General features: G+C 47.2%; 1 protein-coding gene across 2 annotated transcripts in view; it reads left to right on the top strand.

Moving 5' to 3' along the window:
- The window catches only part of TMEM255A (transmembrane protein 255A), a 56,745-nt gene that overhangs the window by 10,966 nt on the left and 25,355 nt on the right, over positions 1 to 20,424 (top strand). Inside the window, exons 3-7 of one of the 2 annotated variants that reach the window (XM_043571560.1) lie at positions 6,003 to 6,065; positions 8,420 to 8,509; positions 14,523 to 14,591; positions 15,879 to 15,950; positions 16,368 to 16,456. In XM_043571560.1, coding sequence (XP_043427495.1) covers positions 6,003 to 6,065; positions 8,420 to 8,509; positions 14,523 to 14,591; positions 15,879 to 15,950; positions 16,368 to 16,456 — 383 coding nt within the window. The remainder of the gene's footprint in view (positions 1 to 6,002; positions 6,066 to 8,419; positions 8,510 to 14,522; positions 14,592 to 15,878; positions 15,951 to 16,367; positions 16,457 to 20,424) is intronic. The other variant, XM_043571561.1, reaches the window with a different exon arrangement.

Here is a 20,424-nt window from a genome sequence, read left to right as displayed (position 1 = left end):
TTCTTTAGGAAAAAAAAAAAAATAGGAGTTTCAGCCCCGTTCACAAGGTGGGGGTGTGTGTGTGTGAGTTAATGGAAAAATTATATCAGAGTTACCGTGGGATAGTAGGAAACCGAGACAGCAGGGATCATTCAAAATAATGGCCCAGAAACTTTCTTTAGGCAGATGTGGCTTCAGCTTCACATGTAAAGACTCTTGATAAATCCAACAAAGTTTAGACTAAAGCATGCTAAGGAAACATACTGAGCTCTGGATGGTAGAAGTTTGTAGTTTATTGTGAATTAGAAAGAAATTTGTCCACCTCTTGTTGAAAATGTCTCAAAAATATAAAATCATTCTAAAATAAAGTTCCTACCCCTAAGGTACATTTCAAAGATGGGTCTTGAATCTGGATTTGCTAAGTAAGACTTGTAATGCCGTAAAGTTCTAACCTTCATTGGCTCCCTGTTCCCTCCTTAGTTTTGTCATTCACAGCACTCCAAAGATGCCTTTGGTCTGGTCTCCCATTCCCCCTCTTTTGCCAAAACTGTCAGTTCATGGCCCTGAACGCAACTTGGATTTTTCTGCCTTGCTGCTGTCATTTTCATTGTTCCCCCGGTCTGGAATGTCCTCCCTGCGTTTCCTTTCTGTTTATCCAAATGCTCTGTTCTATCCCAACTTAAAGACAAGGCAGGACATTTTTCAACCGCGGGGGTCCACAGTGGCGTCTGCCATCTTTGAACTCCTTACCATAGATTTCTCCTACTCATGGTTCCTGGAAAATACATCCTGCTTTATGGCATCTGTAGGGCCATATTCTCATTTGGTTTTGTTTTTACATGTCCCCGATCCCTTATCTGAATCCTTGGGCCAGATGTGTTGGAGAATTTAGATTTCTTTCTTTCTTTTTTTAAATATTTTAAAAAAAAATTTTAACGTTTATTTATTATTGAGAGACAGAGAGACACAGAGCGTGAGCAGGGGAGGGGTGGGGGGGGGGCGGGGAGACAGAATCCGAAGCAGGCTCCAGGCTCTGAGCCGTCAGCACAGAGCCCTACGCGGGGCTCGAACTCACAGACTGAGAGATCATGACCTGAGCTGAAGTCGGATGCTCAGCCGACTGAGCCACCCAGGCGCCCCTCTTTTTTTAATATTTATTTTTTGGCGATGGAGAGCACAAGTGAGGGAGGGGCAGAGAGAGGGGGACAGAGGATCCGAAGCAGGCCTTGCACTGACAGGCTGACAGCAGCGAGCCCGATGTGGGGCTCGAACCCATGAACCGTGAGATCATGACCTGAGCCGAAGTCAGATGCTCAATGGACTGAGCCATCCAGGTGCCCCTAGATTTCTTTTTTATTTTAGAAGGATAATACAGTGCATATATTATATTATCTAATATCCCAGGGGGTTGAGAAAAACCCCATAATCAAGCACTTTCATATTCCTCTAATAAACTGAGTTTTTATACTAAGTGGATAAAGATTGTAAAATAATCTCACATCAGTTCAAGGTTTTGCCACCAAGTTAGTGACGAAAAAAAACCAACCTTTCGTTTTAAGAGCTTTGTGGATTTCAGGATTATGGGAAGGAATCGTGGACCAGTTTACCTAATTATAGCTCCTTGAGGGTGAGTCTCATTGGTTGTAGTATCATATCCCCCGCCCTACTTCTGGCCTCCAAATCACAGATATAGCACGGTGCCTGCCACAGAGTAATGTCCAATTAACATGTATTGAATGACTAATCCTTCTGAGCCTCGGTGCAGTGAATGGGAATCGGCCTAGTCCAAAAAGAGCCGTTAAATCTGACTTTGATGTCTAACGATTTGTGTTTTCCTTCAATGAGTGGAGGGCAGCCAAATCAAAGCAAATTGGTTATTTATTCAGGTAATGGGGAATCAAGATGTAGGTCCAAAGGCCTACACTTGCCATGATTCCCTGCAGTTCTCGAGGGATAGCCAAAGAGCTTACCTTTCTGGGGTCTCAGGAAAGTAAACAGTCGATTAGAAGTAGCTGCCCACTTTCAGGAAATTCTGTTGATTTTCCCCTTTTTATTTTCAACCCCTCAGCTCTTCCTCAGATAGGATTTTTCACTCCATCCTTGCAGGGAACCTCTTTCCTGGAGAGGGAGGGGAAGTGACGAAAGTCACTATTCTACTGACACACCACAAATGCAGCACAGTGTGGCTGAAAGAACACCAGCTGTTGGTCAGGGCACCTGTGGACTCCTGGCCCTGTCAGTAACTTGCTATAAGAGGGGATGAGTCCATACAATTCTCTAGGCCACCATTTTCTTATCTATCAAATGGGAATCGTATCAGCTCCACCCAACTCCATAGCGTTACTGTGACCAAAATGGAGGGCACATGTTGCTTTAAGTTAAAATGCTTTTCAAATGTATGGTAGTTTTTGCAACACTGGTGAGTTCATCAGCCTGTCATCCAGGTGAGTGAATTCTTGTTCCCTGCCTGGTGATCTCTACCTATCTTTGACCCCATGTTAAAATGTCTCCTCCTCTGTGAAATCTTAGACTTAGCATTTATTTAGCATCCTACCTCATGCAAGTCACATCACGTACTTTGTTAAAAAAGGTTTTCTTTTATTTGAGTATAGTTGACACAATGCTGTGCTAGTTTCAGGTGTATGACATAGTGATTCAACCATTGTGCTGTGCTCACCACGAGGATAGCTACCATCTGTCACCGTACAACGTTATTATAATATTACTGACTGTATTCCCTATGCTGTGCATTTTGTTCCCATGATTTATTCATTCCATAACTGGAAGCCTGTGTCTCTCACTCCCCTCCACCTATTTTGCTCATCCTCCACCCGCCCCCCTTCCCTCTGGGAACCACCAGTTTGTTTTCTGTATCTATAGGTCTGCCCCTGCTTTTTGTGTGTTTATTCATGTGTTCTGTTTTTCAGATTTTGCATATGATGAAATCATATGGTATCTGTCTTTCTCTGACTTACTTCACTTAGCATAACACCCTCCAGGTCCATCCAGGTTGTCACAAATGGCAAGATCTCACCCTTTTATGGCTGCGTATACATACCACATCTTCCCTTATCTCTTCGTCTATCAGGGGACACTTAGATTGCCTCCATATCTTGGCTATTGTAAATAATTCTGCAGTAAATGGAGGGGTGCATGTATCTTTTTGAATTAGTGTTTTTGTTTTCTTTGGGTATATACCTAGTAGAAGTCACACTACATACTTTATCTCATTTAATCCTCACAGCAGCCCTGTGTGGTAGTTACCATCATGGTTTGCATTTTATAAGCGAGGTACCTGAAGCACAGAGTGGTTAAGGGACTAGCCCAAGGTCACACAGTTTACAAATAGCAGAGCCAAGGATATAATACAAAATGAATGATTCTCTTCTCCTGTAGCACTATGTTTATATGTTGCCTGCGGTCCTTAACCCACAGTTTGTCTCTCCTTCACTGGACTAGGAGCCCCTGGAGGGCAGGGACCACATGCTGTTTATCTGGCACAAGTGCTTAGTGAATATTGGAAAGTTGAATGAATCGGAGTGGATTAGAATGGAATGGAAAGAAAAGGAGGGAACTGGATAAAGTAACTGTCTAACCTGGGACTTCGGTCCCAAGTGCCTTGTCTTTCCAGTCAATTCCATAAGGCTTCAGCCCACCTCTTCCTGGCCACTACCATCAGAGTTATTTGAGAGTGCCAGGAATGACGAGGTTTTTTGCTTCCTGTCTGAAGGTCAAGACTGCTGTTGGGGTCCAGCAGACCATTAAGTGAATATCTGTGGAAACTGATAAGCTGCTCAAAGGACTTATTTTCCATGTAAGAGACTACCTCTGATTTTCTCACAGTCTCCACAAGTGGTCCAGAGTGCCATGAACACAAACTATTCATGGAATTCTTCCTAAAAAATAAAAGCTGTGGAATATACTGGAGGTGTGGATAAGAGAAAACATGAAGCTGTGTTATGAAATACAGCAAGCAATGATAAGATTTTCCAGCTCAAATTGGGTTAGAGTTGCTCAGAAACTAAATGTCTTCAAAAATGATACTAATCAGGGGCACCTGGGTGGCTCAGTCAGTTAAGCGTCCAACTTCGACTCAGGTCATGATCTCACAGCTCGTGAGATGGAGCCCCGTGTTGGGCTCTGTGCTGATAGCTCAGAGGCTGGAGCCTGCTTGGGATTCCAGGTCTCCCTCTCTCTCCCTCCCTGGCTCGTGCTCTGTCTCTCTCTCTTTCTCAAAAATAAATAAACATTAAAAAAAAGTTTTTAACGGTAATAATCACTAGAACAATAATTAATATTTCCTGAGTACTTACTGTGTGCCAAGCACTGTGCTAAGTTCTTTCAATGTATCATCCTGGTTTGTGCTTGCAAAAGCCCTACGAGATAGCCACCACTCTAGTCCCCATTTTCCAGATTCGGAGACTGAGGTTTAGAGAAGCCAATCAGTTTGTTCAAGATCCCACAAACAAAGGTGGAAGAGCTGGGGCAGGAAGCCAGGCTGGTGTGAGAACCAGGTTTTAATCAGTATACTGTATAAAACAACACATTTCAATTACATTTAAACTAAGAGCAGGTGTTGGGGCACCTGGGTGGCTCAGTCAGTTAAGCGTCCAACTCTTGATTTCGGCTCAGGTCACGATCTCACGGTGGTTTGTGAGATCCAGCCCCGCATCGGGCTCTGTGCTGACCATGAGGAGCCTGCTTGAGAGTTTCTCTCTCTGCCTCTCCCCCACTCTCTCCCTCTCTAAACAAACAAACAAACAAACAAACAAATAAGAACAGGTGGGAGATGGGCATAGTTTATCTGTTGAGTGAGGATGTTCTCAGTAGAGTCTTGGATGGCACATGACATACTCTTCATACACTTCGGCTTCTATTTCCCAAGAGGGGTTGCTGGCTGAGTGGCCCTGAAGAATGAGTCCTTGGAAACTTGTATTCATTCCTTCCCTTCATTCCGTTTCATCCTTGGATTTCTGAGACAGCGACCCAGCCCCCCCAGGCAGCCCACCACATTCCTGCCTCGCCCTCCAGGCCATTAGATTTCCAACCACAGGTGTAAGGCTTGGGGGGGGGGTCTCAGACTGAAATAGATGCCCCTGTTAGCCATGGTAAGGCTGCAGATGGAAACCGGGACCATTAGTGAGGTTAAGAGACTCGCAACTACATTGCTGAGCTTGTGTTAAGATTTATTGGCCCATGCTCACCACTCTTTACTTCTTCCGTTTTTACCCCTATCAGCAGCCTTCGTTAGTGATAGTGTTCAGCTGAGACGGGCCACCTCAGTCCGCTAATGGCAGAAGTGAGAGGAAAGTGGGACCCGCTACACTGAGCCATCATCCTATCCACTTAGACAGGGAAATTGTTTTGCAGGGTTTTACGCTGCCATTTCTGTTCACCCTCTAATGAATGCTTTCTGTCCATAAATGAAGCAGAGATGGAAGAAGAGGTGAATAAGTGCTAACATAAATTGCAGTGGGTCAGCCACAAATACAAGCTTTCAAAAAATAGGGTTGGTTTTTTTTTTTTAAGTCTAGGTTAAGGTGCTTGCTGATTTCTAAAGTACTTCCTGGGTTTGATTAGTGTGCCGGATGCATCGAAAATTGCTATTTCAAATCTTCATTTTGTAATCCATGCATCAGAGTAGAAGGCCTCTTTTCAAAAAAAAAAAAAAGATTCAGATCAGAATATAATGTGTGCTTTTCACCGTTACATGTCTCTTACTGACTCACCAGTCACGCGCTAGGTAATGGATATTGACATTGAGATAGGCAGGCTCTGAAACGCTCTGGTTGACCTTTACTCGTAGCTTTTAGGTATGACTTATTTCTATGAGGAAAAAATTTGCAAATAGTGGGGGAAGCACTTTTATTGAACACCTTGTATCTGTGTAACAATTGCATGTGGCTTTAGCATCTATACCCCAGTTCTTTTCCGTTGTCCTGAATCATATCCAGGAGCTGCAACGATTGTGTGGCCAGGCTGGCCACCTTCCCACATGCTATGTTTGCCATCTTGCTTTGCAGCTCGGCTTTGGATCGTTCCTTGGAATCATCGGATCAAACCTTGTCGAGAACAAACGGCAGATGGTAAGTCTGCATCGCTATAGAATTACACTCTTTGTCTGAAAAAGCTGAATATATTTATGAATTAAATAACACACTTCTTAAGGTTGCCCACATTGGGCCACAAAAGTAACTGCTCCTTTGCCTTTTCTCCTCAGCCTCCAGGGAACTTGTTCGAAAGTGACCCTGTGGTATGGGACTTGTTCTCGTCTTGCCCGATGCTCCCTCAGTGCCCTAGTTGGTCTCCTTAAGTGAAAGAGATAGAATATTCTGGATCTTGCCCTTTGCTCTCCTCCTCCCTCTCAGATGCATAACCTTTGGGGAAGGTTTTTGCAGAGGGCTCCTGCCTTTTAGGGTATTACAATCTAGGAGACTTAGATCAAGAGGACAAGTCACACTTGGGGCACACAAAAGACAAAATTATGAAGCCAACCTAAAGTATTCCCACGACTCATACTTCAAAGCTAAGTGTGTTGTAATGTTCAAAGGAAGAAGGAACATGTAACAGGAGGTAAAACTTAGAAAGTTCTATGTCCTAACAGGGGCCACAAGGGCAAGCTGTTGGGTTTCCTGGTATGGACTGAAGTGCAAGCATATTGTAGTTTTATTGGCTTGTAAATCAAGATGCCTGGTGAGTGGTCAGATGGTGGACTGATTAGGCTCCCCTAGTACAAGCCTCTGTGGCATCTAGACTTTGATAATGGGGTCTATTTAACAGCAAGTTTAATCAGATAACGTCATAGCTCCAGGGACAGAGAACTCTAACCATATGTTCTCCTATGAATCGCCCTCAAGGGAGAGCTCATAGTTCTCTTCTTCCATTTCACCTGGACTCCCCACCTCCCCTGCCAGTTGTGTTTGCACTTGGGGCTTACATTATTCAAAATAACGGGAGAGTTTTAATTGTAGAGCTGATCATAGCATAGCTGATAATGCCAATTTCATGAGATCGTTCATCCATTATTTACCAATTCTCTGTAGCTCTGTGAAGTGAGATTTATGAGGAGAGGCTTCTGAACAACTCCTGAAGGAGATGACTATTTCCTCCTGGCCTGTAGAGGAGGGAGAACCTTAGGGTGGCCTTGACTTTGATTTGATTTTGCCTGGGAGAGCAGTTTAATGCCATGCTATTTCCCCCCTCTTTGCCCCCAAACACCCGAAGAAAGCAAAACACTGATTCCATCTAGTTCTGAGGGTCAACACAGGCAGACGGTAGGCTTAGGCAGCGCCTGCCCCTGCCCCTGTAAGCACCTTCCCCCGCATTGGGTTGTAGTATCACCCTTGTAGTGGAAGACGAATTATCAGGAAAACTTGTCATTTCACATGATCATATAACATGATATAACATTTGTATATACACTCATATACATATATACGCATATACATATGCATATATGCTCATCATATAACATGTTGAGTATAGGGCGGTCTGGTTCAAGCAAACATTTTCTTACTTAAAAATTTTGGGGGGTGCCTGGGTGGCTCAGTCGGTTCAGCGTCCAACTTTGGCTCAGGTCATGCTCTCCAGATTTGTGAATTCAAGCCCTGGGTCGGGCTGTGTGCTGACGGCCCAGAGCCTGGAGCCCACTTCGGATTCTGTGTCTCCCTCTCTCTCCCTGCCCCTCCCCCTCTCGCACTCTGTCTCTCCCTCTCTCAAAAAGAAATGAGCATTTGAAAAATTTTTAAGAAAAAATAAATAAATACTAAAAAGAAAAAAGAAAACTTTTTGTATATATTACACAGAGTTAGTTGATCAGTTCCAGAGACTTCAACCCTTGTCAAATGTCTTTGGTATTTACTTTGGTATTTGTCTTTGGTATTTACATCTTACTAAGTTGACTGTTCTTTCTTCAACAATGCAGAAGGCCATGTAGGGTTGTGTGGGGCCTCAGAACCATCCCTGTCTTCATCAGTGCCCACCGCGAGGGGTTGAGAAGAACACTGGACTAGGAGTTGGTGGGCACCAGACCGGATGGTGACCCCGGGCACACCACTTCCCCTCCTTGAGCCTCCAATCCACCAGTAAATAAAATAGGGGGTTGGACCACATGATGTCAAAGGTCCGACATCTTCCTGAGTCTGAGCCTGGAAGAGCCACACGCGTTCCTCCTTGGACAATAGGCTGGATGTTCATTTGGTGCTGACAGACTCACTGAATGAGTTTCTTAGCTTGCCCTGAACATGGGGAACGTGCTTCAGTGGCCCCTTCCCTGCCTCCCTCGGCTCCCACTCATCCTGGATGATTGAAGAAAGCACCCTCATGGGGTGGCCGGCCAGAGTTCTGCATTGGCTGGCATTCTCTTGGGGACCATCTAGTCTCCAGAAGCAGCAAGAGTGGAAGGCTAACAGACACTTTCGTTTCCCCCTCACCCTCGCAGCTGGTGGCCTCCATCGTCTTTATCAGCTTTGGGGTGATTGCGGCCTTCTGTTGTGCCATCGTCGACGGGGTCTTTGCTGCGAGACACATTGTGAGTACTTTCAGTCCTGGGTTCAAGCCATTGTACGATACAGCAAAGTTGAGTGTGTGCTGAGATGTGTGCCGAGTGCTGTGAGGGGTACAGAAGAGGGAGAAAACAAGATCCGTGTCTCAGGTTGCCGACAGTCGAGGACACCACGGGACACACGGTCATCTAGAGAACAGGGGCTGAGCCGGGGGTATAAACTCTAAGTACCAGAGCGGTTTATCCTGGACTCCAGTGGCCAGGACAGGCTTCCCTGTGGTGGTGGGAGCTAAGCCTTTGACATGTAACTGAGATTTGGAAAGGCAGAGGGAAGGGCTTTGGGGCCGGGGGAATGACTCGGAGGTGACGTTGGGAGCGAGGAGGCAGGGAAGAGCAGGGAGGCCGATGACTTGAGAGCCTTGGAGGCTTCAGCAGCCACAAGAACAGACCATGAGGACAGAGTCACCTTTTCTCAGATACCTGAACTTTGCTGTCCCTACAACCATGGTTGGCGTTTAGTGATAGGATTGGGCTCCAGAGAAGGCCCCAGAGCTAGAAGCCTCCACTCAGAGCCCAGTCCTGGAGTGCGGGTGCCAAATCCTTCCTCCTCTGGAGAAGCTGCACCTTGAGAAAGGCCATTTTACTCCTGAAACCCAGACCTGTGCTCTTGTTTGAGGAAGCCTGGGATTCAGGGCATTCCTGTGTGGCTGTCGACAAGAGCCCTCGCCCCTCTTTCAGTACTTTCCATTCCATAGTGTTCCAGACTATTCTGCTAGGGCTGACTTCTCCATCAGGCACAATAGGCACAACGCCTGTGGCCCATAGGACTTTCAGGGTTTCAGTAAAATATTAGCATTTCTTTTCAAATCTGTAGAAACATGATAAGCTTTTAGGTCAAGAAAAAGTTTTCCCATATAATATAAATATATTTGTCTTTATACCAATGCAGTCATTAGATATAATTAAAATAAAGAAGGGGCGCCTGGGTGGCTCAGTCAGTTAAGCATTTGATTCTTGATTCAGCTCAGGTCATGATCTCACAGTTCGTGAGCTTGACCCCCGTGTCGGGCTCCATGCTGACAGTGCAGGGCCTGCTTGGGATTCTCTCTCTCCCTCTTTCTCTGCCCTCCCCCCACTAGCGCTCTCTCTCTCAAAATAAACCTTAAAAAAAAATAAAGAAAATATAATTTTCAATATTTTTTAACGGGGAGACGGACCCACAAAAGCAAAAGTGCCTAGGTCCCAGGGAGGCTGTAACATAGCCCTGATCCAGCCCACAAACCCAAATCAAAAGCAAGCCACAGCAACTTACTGGGCCCCCACAACCAACACAAGTACTCCTTTCATTCCTACTGAATCAGCAGGGAGAATGAAAACACCTCGTGAACTAGTTGGAACTGTTTTGCTTTCCAAAACAACTGAATTGGAGCAAAATTGTATTACCAGAATCTTCTGTGGATCAATGGCACTTTATTCCATTTCAATCACTGGCTAATAGTGCAGGTCATGTTGATGGAGCCTCATGGGTATGGCTGGATCTGGGGAAGGATGATCTGTGACATTATTATTTCAATTCCAACTTGCTCTTGGACCCTCCTCTCAGGAGTAAGAGTCAGTCCATCATTTGCCAAGATTGGAGGGACTCATGTGGTTGGTGCTTCCCCACAAGCAGTCTCCGAATTGGTGTCTCAGGAGAGGATTTCTGGGCAGAGGGCAGAGTAAGGGGTGAGAGAGAGAGGGTCTTTACCCGATTTTCTTTCCGGGCCGAGAATTTAAATGTAGGCCCCCTCTATCAGACCCATCCCTTCTGATTTTAGATGAGAACAGCCATCTTCTTCATCTTTTTCTTCTTAAAAAGGCCAGTGATCCATGGGGAACTTGTAACATCCACAAGCCCACCACCCTAACTTAGCAATCCTTGTCACTTTTGCATATGACCCTCTGAGTAAGCACCCAGTTGTGTGGCTGTGGGTAGCGTGGTTGCAGCCAATCATGGCATGCGTGCTATTGGTATTCAACAGGAGCCATCTTAATAACAATAATGCCTTGTTTTTGTGTAGCGTATTTAGCTTTTAAATGTGCCTTCACATCTATTGTCTCATTGGAGACCCACAGCAATCCTGTGAGATATGTAGGGCAAGCATTATTATCCCCATTTGACAAGCAGTATTCACTCTGAGGCAGTCTCCATGGTAACAGAGGCCTAGTGGCCAAGAAGCCTGCAGTAGATTTTGATGGCATCATGAGCTAAAATGGCTTCCTCTTTTTCCCTCCTCCTCCCACTCCTAGTGTGGTTTTTTTTAACAGCCTTATTGAGATGTAGTTCACATCCCATATAATTCACCCACTTAAAGTGTACAATTCAGTGGTTTTCAGTATCCTCACTGTTACGTGGAAACCACCACCACATCAATTTTAGAAGATTTTCATCATCCCCCAAAAGAAGCCCCATGCTCTTGACTCTCACCTCCCTTTACCCCTAGTCGCCTCAGCCCTAGGCAGCTACTAGTCTACTTGTTTTTTTCTTGATAGATTTCCCTATGCTAATTAACCGTTCATATTAATGGAATCATAGAATATCATGGTCTTTTGAGACCTGACTTCTTTCACTTAGTGTGCTATCCTCAGGGCTCACCCATGTCGTAGCATGTATCAGTGCTTCATAGCTTTTCATGGCCTAATAATATTCCACCGTATGGATATACCACATGTTGTTTGTCCCTTCAGTGGCCGATGGGCATTTGGGTTGTTTCCAGCTTGTGGCTTTTATTAATAATGCTGCTCTAAACATGCATGTACCATGTGGCCATATGTTTTTGTTTTCCTTGGGTATATACCTAGGAGTGGAATTGCCTGGCTATATGGTAACCACGTTTACCCTTTTGAGGACCTACTGGACAGTTTCCGAAAAGAGCCGCACCATTTTCCATTCCCACCAGAAGTGTATGTAGGAGAGTTCCAATTTCTCTGCATCCTTGCCGACTCTTATGATCTGACTTTTTGATTCTAGTATCCCACGAACCATCCTAGTGGGAATCAAGTGGTATCTCAGTGTGGTTTTGATTTGCGTTTCCTTGACACTCCTAAATGGTTTTGAGCACTGGCCTCTGTCAAAGGCAATGGAGAAAAATCCAAGTTATACTTACTGGAAGTTTCCTCTAACGACCACCTACGTGTCTCTGACTCCAGGCCCTCTGTACTTCCTACAGTTAGTGGCCTGCAGCAAAGTGTTTGATTCATGGATTTGGGTTAAGGCTGGATGAATCTTTTAGAAAACCTTTCTGCTTACACTGCACCTGTCCTAAGACATCTGCCAGCCCTCACTGACACCCAGAGAGTTTTGAGAAAGGAGGCTTTGTTAATGTATGGCAATATCCGTTGGCTAGTTTAACGAAAGGCCCTTTTGGATCCTAGCACTGCTTGGGTGGGCTAAAGCCAGGCTTTCTTTTTATAAACAATGAATTTTTAAAAAGATTTTATATTTAAGTCATCTCTACACCCAACGTGGGGCTCGAAGTCACAACCTCGAGATTAAGAGTCACGTGCTCCTCTGAGCCAGCCGGGTGCCCCTAAAGCCAGCCTTTCTTGTTGTTGAAATCTCTCAGAACTATCTTGCCCTGTCCTTTGGCTTGGGAATGTGTGAGCTACCTCTCAAGTCCTACCTTCTTACACGCCCCTCTAAATATGTCTTCTTCCTTCTCTCTCGTCTCCTAGTTCTTTCCTTCCCCGCCCCCAACATGGCCTTTAACCATCTGGGAAGGTCATTTTGCCTTCTTGTAACAGTTTCCCCCTCTTCCAAATGGATGTAAGAGTAACCTACCTCTCAGGCTCAACCTGAGTGTGATATGAAGTAATGGGTGCAAACTGGGCCTGGCACAGAGTAGGCACTCAACATAAAGCAATGTCCATTTCCATCTCTTCGTTCCAGAGTCGGAAGCCCTTCGGATTTGAAAGGTCACCGAGCCCTCACGAAGTGACTTTTTCCTACCTCCCAGTTGCCAGGGCTTATTCCTTCTCCGGGGTCTCAATGCACAATAGCAGCCAGAGGCAGCAAAGGGGCAACCGTCACACACGTCTGTCTTCATCTGGGGCAGTTGGCGGCTGAATGCTTTTTGCAGAACCAGGAGGTCGGGAGGGCTGTGACCAGCGTATCAAGCCTCCCTTTCCACAAGATAATAGTGGTCTCTGCTATTGTGCAAACACGGAAAATAAACCCTGCTGCGTGTGAACATGAGAACCCTCGCTCCTTTCCCCCCTAACTCCAGCCTCAGCCAACAGGGCAATGTACTTTCAGAACAGTGAACAAACAAGAGGTCCCTGTAGAAGCAGCTGATGGGAAGTCTTAGGTGCTCGATGGGACTGGGAGGCAGGAGGCACTGGGGTGTCAGGATCAGGAGATGTTAAAAAAATTTTTTTTTCAACGTTTATTTATTTTTGGGACAGAGAGAGACAGAGCATGAACGGGGGAGGGGCAGAGAGAGAGGGAGACACAGAATCGGAGCCATCAGCCAAGAGCCTGACGCGGGGCTCGAACTCACGGACCGCGAGATCGTGACCTGGCTGAAGTCGGATGCTTAACCGACTGCGCCACCCAGGCGCCCCTAGGAGATGTTAAATCATCCGTGGGAAAAGCAGCCACTGGGATTTGAAAATGGCGAGTGGGGGCAGGAGGGAAGGTGCTTGGCCACGCCCCCAGGTCAGTTCGCATGAACTTCTTGTCCCGTCCTAACCTGCTTTTGGCCAGAGCTCCACCACCACTCAGGAGATGTTTAGCATCACCCCAGAAGTGAACAGCATCCCCTGCCTGCAAGTTTCCAGGCAGCCCTGGATGGTGCCTGTCTGCTCTACCCCAACCCCCATGCCTGGGAGTTCCCTCAGCAGGAAGCTGGCCAAGCCAGGAGGGTAAACCAGCTGCCCTTGAGCCCCATGTTAGTTTTCTGGGCTTTAGCTGTGTGTTTGGAGTTCACTGTCTTTACCTAGTATCCCTAGTATCTGTGTAGTTGAGTGAAAACGGCTCATAGTGTAGTTGAGTTAAACTCTACAGCAGTCTCAGGACACCCGGGTGGCTCAGTCGGCTAAGTGTCCAGCTCTCGGTTTCAGCTCAGGTCATGATCTCGTGGTTTTGTGAGTTCGAGCCCTGCATCAGGCTCTGTGTTGACAGTGCAGGGCCCTGCATGGGATTCTCTGTCTCCCTCTCTCTCTGCTCCTCCCCCACTCATGTTCTCTCTGTCTCTCTCAAAATAAATAAATAAACTTAAAGAATTTTTTAAAGAGGGCCACCTGGGTGGCTCAGTCGGTTGCGTGTCCGACTTCGGCTCAGGTCACGATCTCACGGTCTGCGAGTTTGAGCCCCCCGTCGGGCTCTGTGCTGACAGCCCAGAGCCTGGAGCCTGATTCGGATTCTGTGTCTCCCTCTCTCTCTGCCCCTAACCCACTCGCATTCTGCCTCTGTCTCTCTCAAAAATAAATAAATATTAAAAAAAAATTTTTTTTTTTAAGAAATCTACAGTAGTCTCAGTAGCTGCTCAGCCCCCTGGGGCTTGCTTCCTGAGCTCTTCCTTCTGGAAAAGCTGTGGCAATGACAGCAGGGAGCACATGTCAGCCAGCCCGTGTCCTGTCCTCAGGTGATGATGAGAACTCATTGATGGAGTTGGGCTCCCTCCTTTTGAGAGTATGGTATTGTAAGAATTTTGAATCTTGTTCCCTGGGGACTCTTTGGAAGAAGACAAAGACTGGAAATAAAAGAAAACCAGACAGGAAATTTCAAGAAACCCATTTCTTAGTCAGTTTCCGAATTTCTCATTAACCAAGCGGCCCAACAGAAAGCAGTTATTAGAACATCTTAATCTAATCCTCAGATTCTCAGGGTCCATAGAGGGGCCGCTTTCAGAAATTAACCCAACCCACTGCCTACTCGTGTGTGTGTGTGTATGTGTGTGTGTGTGTGTGTGTGTGTTCAAATCTTTTATTACCCATCAGAGCACTTGCTGCTTTATTTTCCAAAACCAACACTTCTTTGGTTTGGTGTTTCCCTTTCCAGGATCTGAAACCACTCTATGCTAACCGGTGCCACTATGTCCCCAAGACATCCCAGAAGGAGGCTGAGGAGGTGAGCCAGAATGAGGCTGCATGTCTTACTTTTGGGGAAAGTCTTCCGTTCTGCCTGAAACCCCCTTCCTTGTACTCCTTTTCACAGACCTAAGGCTTGCTGTTAGGTGTCTGTAGCTGATTTGTTCAGTGGGTCAGAGCACAGTGCTAATGAGGCCACGGTCATAGGTTGGAGCCTCAAGAGGCCTAATCAGATTTACTTTGCTCTGTGGCCACAGGCTGCCCCTCTGACCCCAGCAGGCAGCCTCTCCGTGTGTGGCTTTGATCCCAAGAGGGACAGATGAGTACAGAGGCCACAGGGCAGGCCACTCCCCCAGCTCTGTGGATGGCGGTTTGGTCGCCCGGACTCGGTGCCCAGCTGGAGGGAAAGCAGGAGCCTCACCAGAGCACTGGGCCTGGACCAGGGAGGCAGAGCCTGGGTCTCACACGCAGGAGGGGTCAGGAAGCCAAACGAGGGTAATCGAGAAGCCCGGTCCACTCTAAGGCTCTGAGAAGGCCTGGACTGTGGGCCTGGCCCCTCTCACGACACCCCAAGAGGCCAGTCAGCTAATGCACGACGACTTCTCTCGCTTGCCCTACGCAGCTCTCCTCGTGTTCCACGCCGCCTTGCGCGGAACTAGAGGCAGCGGGCAGTGAGGTGAAGCACCACTCCGGGCCACTTTCAGAAATTAACGCAACCCCACTGCCTGCTTGTGTGTGTGCACAATAATTGCCCCCCAGCCCAGAGAGTCCTTTGATATGAAACTACCATTCGACATAAAATACAATGCAAATGGTGCCCTTGGAGTTAGGCGGGGCGACGGCTCTCCTCCCAACGCATCAGGGCAGATATTTCTATTGTGGCTCTGCCTTTCACTTCTCCCCCTACTTTGCACCCAATCCCAAATTTACTGTTTTTCTAACTACCCATGGGTTCAAAGGGAGGAGTAGAAACGTTCACGTGCCAACAGCTTATCAGAAAAGCAGTGAGCATTTGGATGGAGGACCCGATATAGAAAAAGCGCCTGTTTACTACAAATATTCTCTATAACACAGTGAAACACATTCACAAGCACTTCCTTGCATCCATAAAGGACGAGAGTCTGGAATATTTCTTCCCAACAGAAGACGGTAAATGGAAATGGATCTTTTACATGTTTTGCAAACTCGAGATGTGTGAAATGTCATTGCTGTTCTGATTTCGTGGCGATCGCTTTCTTGTGTTAACTTGGTGACTGTAAAAATATTAATGACTTCCATAGGTTCACTTGTAACCCTGGTCCCCCTAACCCTATTTTTCCTATATAAGGTCATAAGTTCCTCAACCAAAAATTCTCCTTCCGCGAGGGTTCTGAGGAACCTTACCCAGGCAGCTAGAGAGGTACTATTGTACTTCAAAGTGCATGTGACAGCCTTTCTGTCTTCCTCCCCATCTGATCCCCCGCCCCTTGTCCCCCCCCCCCCCCGCCATTCCCCTTCCCCACCTACTTTCATTTCCTGCTGTCATTTGTTCTTCCGCCTGTCCTTCCATCAGTCCTTCCTCCTCTGCATCTCCGCCCTTCAGGGATGGGGCACTGAGGGCTGTGGCTGAGGCTGGACGGACCCCAGCTACACGGTGGCTCGTGTCAGGCACAGGTCGGCCAGCCCCGTGCCCAGCCCCATCCCTCTCCTGCGTTGGTGTGTTCATTTCACAGCCATCCTTACCGTCTCCATCAGTCACTAACTCATATTTCCAGTCCCAGAGGGTCCTGCCTCCCATCCAGTGCCAGCCCATCTCTTCACTGTTGTGTGCCCTCAGGTGAACTGCCCTCACCTCAGCCGTGGATTCTGCACGCCTCGCATCCGGGGCAACACCTGCTTCTGCTGTGATCTCTACAACTGTGGCAAGTAAGTGCTGAGCGCCCCGGCACAGAAATGATGGTTTGACCACAGTGGGCACTGGGAGGGCTGAGGTGGGGCGGGGGGTGGGGGGAGCGCAAGGGCACACGGTAGGGATCAGAGAAATGGAAGATGTTGGTCTGTCAACAGATTTCAGCTAGTAAGCATCACCTCCCTTATCCGTGCCAGGCATCACGCTAAGTGCTTTGGAATACTTGATCTCATTTTGTTCTTACCTGTGATGTATGTAGGATTATTCTCTCCATTTTACAGATGGTGAGAGTGAGGCTCAGAGGAGGCAGACACCTGGCCCAAGGTCACCCAGAACTTGAAAACAGTAGAGGTAGAGTTCAAACCCAGTTCTGTCTTAAGTCCAAGTTCAACAACATTCAACAAATAGTTACTGAGCACTTTCTCTGGGCTTGGGCCTGTTCTAGACACTGCTGACTCAGCAGCAAACAAAATAAAAGTCCTTGCCCTTATGAAGCTTGTATTTTAATAGAGAAGACAGTCAATAATACATGGATATAAAATATGCCAGGTGGTGATCAGAGCTCTGAGAAAAAAATGAAGCAGGAGAGGTAGATAGGTAGGTGAGGGTGAGGGTGCTGTGTGAGACAGAGGAGCCAGGGAAGGTCTTTTTGAGGAGGTGACATTTGTACAGAGACCGGAACAAAGCGAGAGAGCAACCCAAGTAGATACCTGGGGAAAGAGTGTTTTCAAGCAGCAAGAACAGCAAGTGCAAAGGCCCTGAGGCAGGAGTAGGCTCAGTGCTAGTCTTGTTTCGTCACTCGGCTCTCTGCCCTCTAATTGCAAAAACGTCACTTATTCTTTTTTTCAAAACATATTTAGGGGTGCCTGGGTGGCTCGGTCAGTTGAGCATCTGACATCAGCTCAGGTCCTGATCTCACAGTTCATCGAGTTCTAGCCCTGCATCAGGCTCTGTGCTAACAGCTCAGGGCCTGGAGCCTGCTTCAGATTCTATGTCTCCCTCTCTCTCTGCCCTCCCCCTCTTGCGTTCTCTCTCTCTCTTTCTCAAAAATAAATAAACATTAAAATAATTTAAAAAAACATATTTAGGTGGTGGGAATACAGAGTCTATACCTCTGAGGAACTCACAGACTCGTAGGGAAGACAGACATGAGAACAATTGATTACATACAACAGAGTGTGATAGGTACAGTGGGGACCAGTGGATATACTGGGGACCCTGATGACCCAAATGACTGAAAGTCAGAGCTTCTGGGGGAGTGTCAAGGAGGAGGTGACATGGGAGCTGAAATGTAAAGGGGAGGGAAGGAGTTGGGAAAGAAACCAGAAGGGGGTAGAGGTGGGGAAGGTATTCCCAGCAATTGTGGGGGTGGGGAGAGTTCTACAGGGGGTAGGAGGTAAGGGCGGAGCTGTAGTCAGAAGCCAGATCATGGAGGGCTCACTGGCCACAGGAGTGACTTTGGACTTGACCCTGTAAGCAATTTGGACTTGACCCCATAAGCCACCGAATGGTATTGCATGAAAGATGGAGTGCTGAGGGCCTGGAGACAGAGGGGGAAGGGAGGAGTTGGCAGAGGGGGCCCGGAGGGAGCTGGATCCAGAGGAGTCAGGTGGATGCAGCATCCTCCAGACCCCCACCCCCTACTCTTGGTATTGGGGGGCCCATTTCTGCCGTTTGAGGATTAAGACCTGACTGACTGGAGGTAGGGCGGAGAGGTGGGGAGACTGGCACCAGCCTTTTACCTTCTTCCCTTGCACCAGCCTCATTTCGTTCAAAGGTTTGGCGGCGGAGGAAGAGAAACTTAAAGACTCAAATGAGGTTTGGGGATTATCTGGGAGGTTCAATTATTCATGTTGTAATAATAACTAACACTTGTAAAGGACTTCCCTCCTCAGCAGCAGTGATGGCTATAATTATACTTCCTGAGCTCATCCTTCCAAAAATGATCAAAGGAATGTAAAATAGGTCCTAGGGGAATTGGGGTTATCTTGCTATCTTTCCTTTGGCCTCCCCTGATGCCCCCCTCCCTGCCGCTGTCCTTCCTTCTCCTTTTCCCCCCTCCTTCGCCCAGCTCCCCAGCTCGCTGCTCTCCTCCCTCCTCTGGCCTGCCCCCTCTCCTTTCTCACTTCCTGGCCTCCTGGTGGGGGGTGCTGGGAGCAGGCTCACACCTGCGGGCCCAGGATGGAGAGGAGCGGAGGCCCCCTGGGAGGCTGCGAAGCGATTCCTTGCAGGCCCCCTTTCTCTCTGAATTTAGGTGTGTTTCTGGAAAAGGTTTGAATAAACTAAATCCTACTTTAAATTCCATTCAGTTGAGTCCTTAGGTGCATTTTTTTTTCAAAAGTGGAGACTAAGCCCAGTTTATCTTCCTGTCAATCTGAACTTCATAATAACTGACTTTCTTACTTTTTTAAGAAAATATTTCTTTTATGTTTGAGAGAGAGAGAGAGAGAGAGAGAGAGCTTGAGCAGGGAAGGGGCAGAGGTGGGGGGGACAGAGGATCTGAAGCGGGCTCTGGGCTGACAGCAGCGAGCCCGACGTGGGGCTCAAACTCACAAACTGAGTAAGTAGATTGTGACCTGAGCCAAAGTCAGATGCTTAACGGACTGAGCCACCCAGGCGCCCCTGACTTTCTTACTTTCTTAAAGCAAGTTATGCAGTATTGTCTTCAAGGCTCTCAAGGAACTTTATGAGGAGTGGTGCTAAACTCTGGGTTCTCTGGAGGCAGGGACCATGACTTCATCTTATCTCTATCCCTGGTCCCTGGCACAGGACCGGGCATGAGTAAAGGCCTAATGAAACAGGAGTGACATTTGTTGGAAAGTACCAAAAAGAAGAACGCCCTTTTCACCAGGAAGATAAAATATTGAACTAGGCAACGAAGAGGGGTCACGGGGACGTGGTCCTTAAGCCTGGAAATGGTTTTCGCCTACCTGGGGCCCGGACCCCAGCCCCAGGCATCAGTCAAGGCCCTGTCTGTCTGTGGTGCTAAGTTTCCAAGGGCAAAGCCACCAGGAAAAGACTTTACTGAACTTTCCATCAGGAAACAGTCCCACTAGGGTCATAAACCAGGGCCACGAGACTTAAGAGGTAAATGATCCTACAATAGAGGGAAAAGGTTTTCCTTGACCTGAGGCTTTTTCCAGCCAGCGCCAAAGAGACCTGAACTCCAGGCCTAAATATAGCTAGCAGCAAGCATTTGGAGAGATGCGGGGACTTTAATTTTGCAGAGCCTGTATTTGTTTTCCTCACACAAAACCTATTTTTAATCAATTGCCAGCTCCTCCAGTCCATTTCCTGGAAAGGAGGCCAAGAAAAAAAAAAGTGGGAACAAAAACATCAGGCAGTCATTTGTACAGTGCTATGGAAACAGAGTTTCTACTGTCCCCTCAAACCCACAGACCTTCTTTGACGTCAAGGCAGTCAGGTTTTAATACCAAACATAGATGATTCCATTTAGCCTTATGCAGGAAGGTGGCTTTCTCTAGGACACAGCTCTTCAGCAGCTGCCTTTCAGAGCACTTCGCTTAGCTTTGGAGAGGTCAAGTCAATATCACTGGTTCTCAGTGTGTAACCTAAAGGAAATGCAAGGAAATGGGGGTGGTTTGGTGAACTGCTTCAGCTGGCAATAACATGGAAGAAGACAGCTTACTTTCATTCATTCCCCCGCTTCAACAAAGTTGTATTGAGCCCCTACTATGTGCCAGGGACTGTTCGAGAAGAATAGGTATGGGGAAAGCATAATCTTACCCTTCAGGAACTCGGCTTACCAGAGGGGCTGGGGGGAGGGCAGCTTAGACCCATACACAGAATACATGCAGTGAGAGATGCACAAGCTTGTCCATTGGCATTGCCCGTCCACCGAGAGTTGGTGGATGGTTCCAGGTGCCTATGGAAGAGCAGAAGGAGGCCCTTCTGCTTTAGCCAAGATCTGTTGCCTCCTGCTTTGTTAAATGGGGATGGAAACAGAGAGGTTATCTTTTTCTCC

This window comes from Prionailurus bengalensis, chromosome X (genome assembly GCF_016509475.1).
Source record: "Prionailurus bengalensis isolate Pbe53 chromosome X, Fcat_Pben_1.1_paternal_pri, whole genome shotgun sequence".
In the NCBI taxonomy this organism is placed as follows: Eukaryota; Metazoa; Chordata; class Mammalia; order Carnivora; family Felidae; genus Prionailurus; species Prionailurus bengalensis.
The sequence above is the reverse complement of the archived record's forward strand: the minus strand, read 5'-3'. Positions and strand labels throughout refer to the sequence as shown.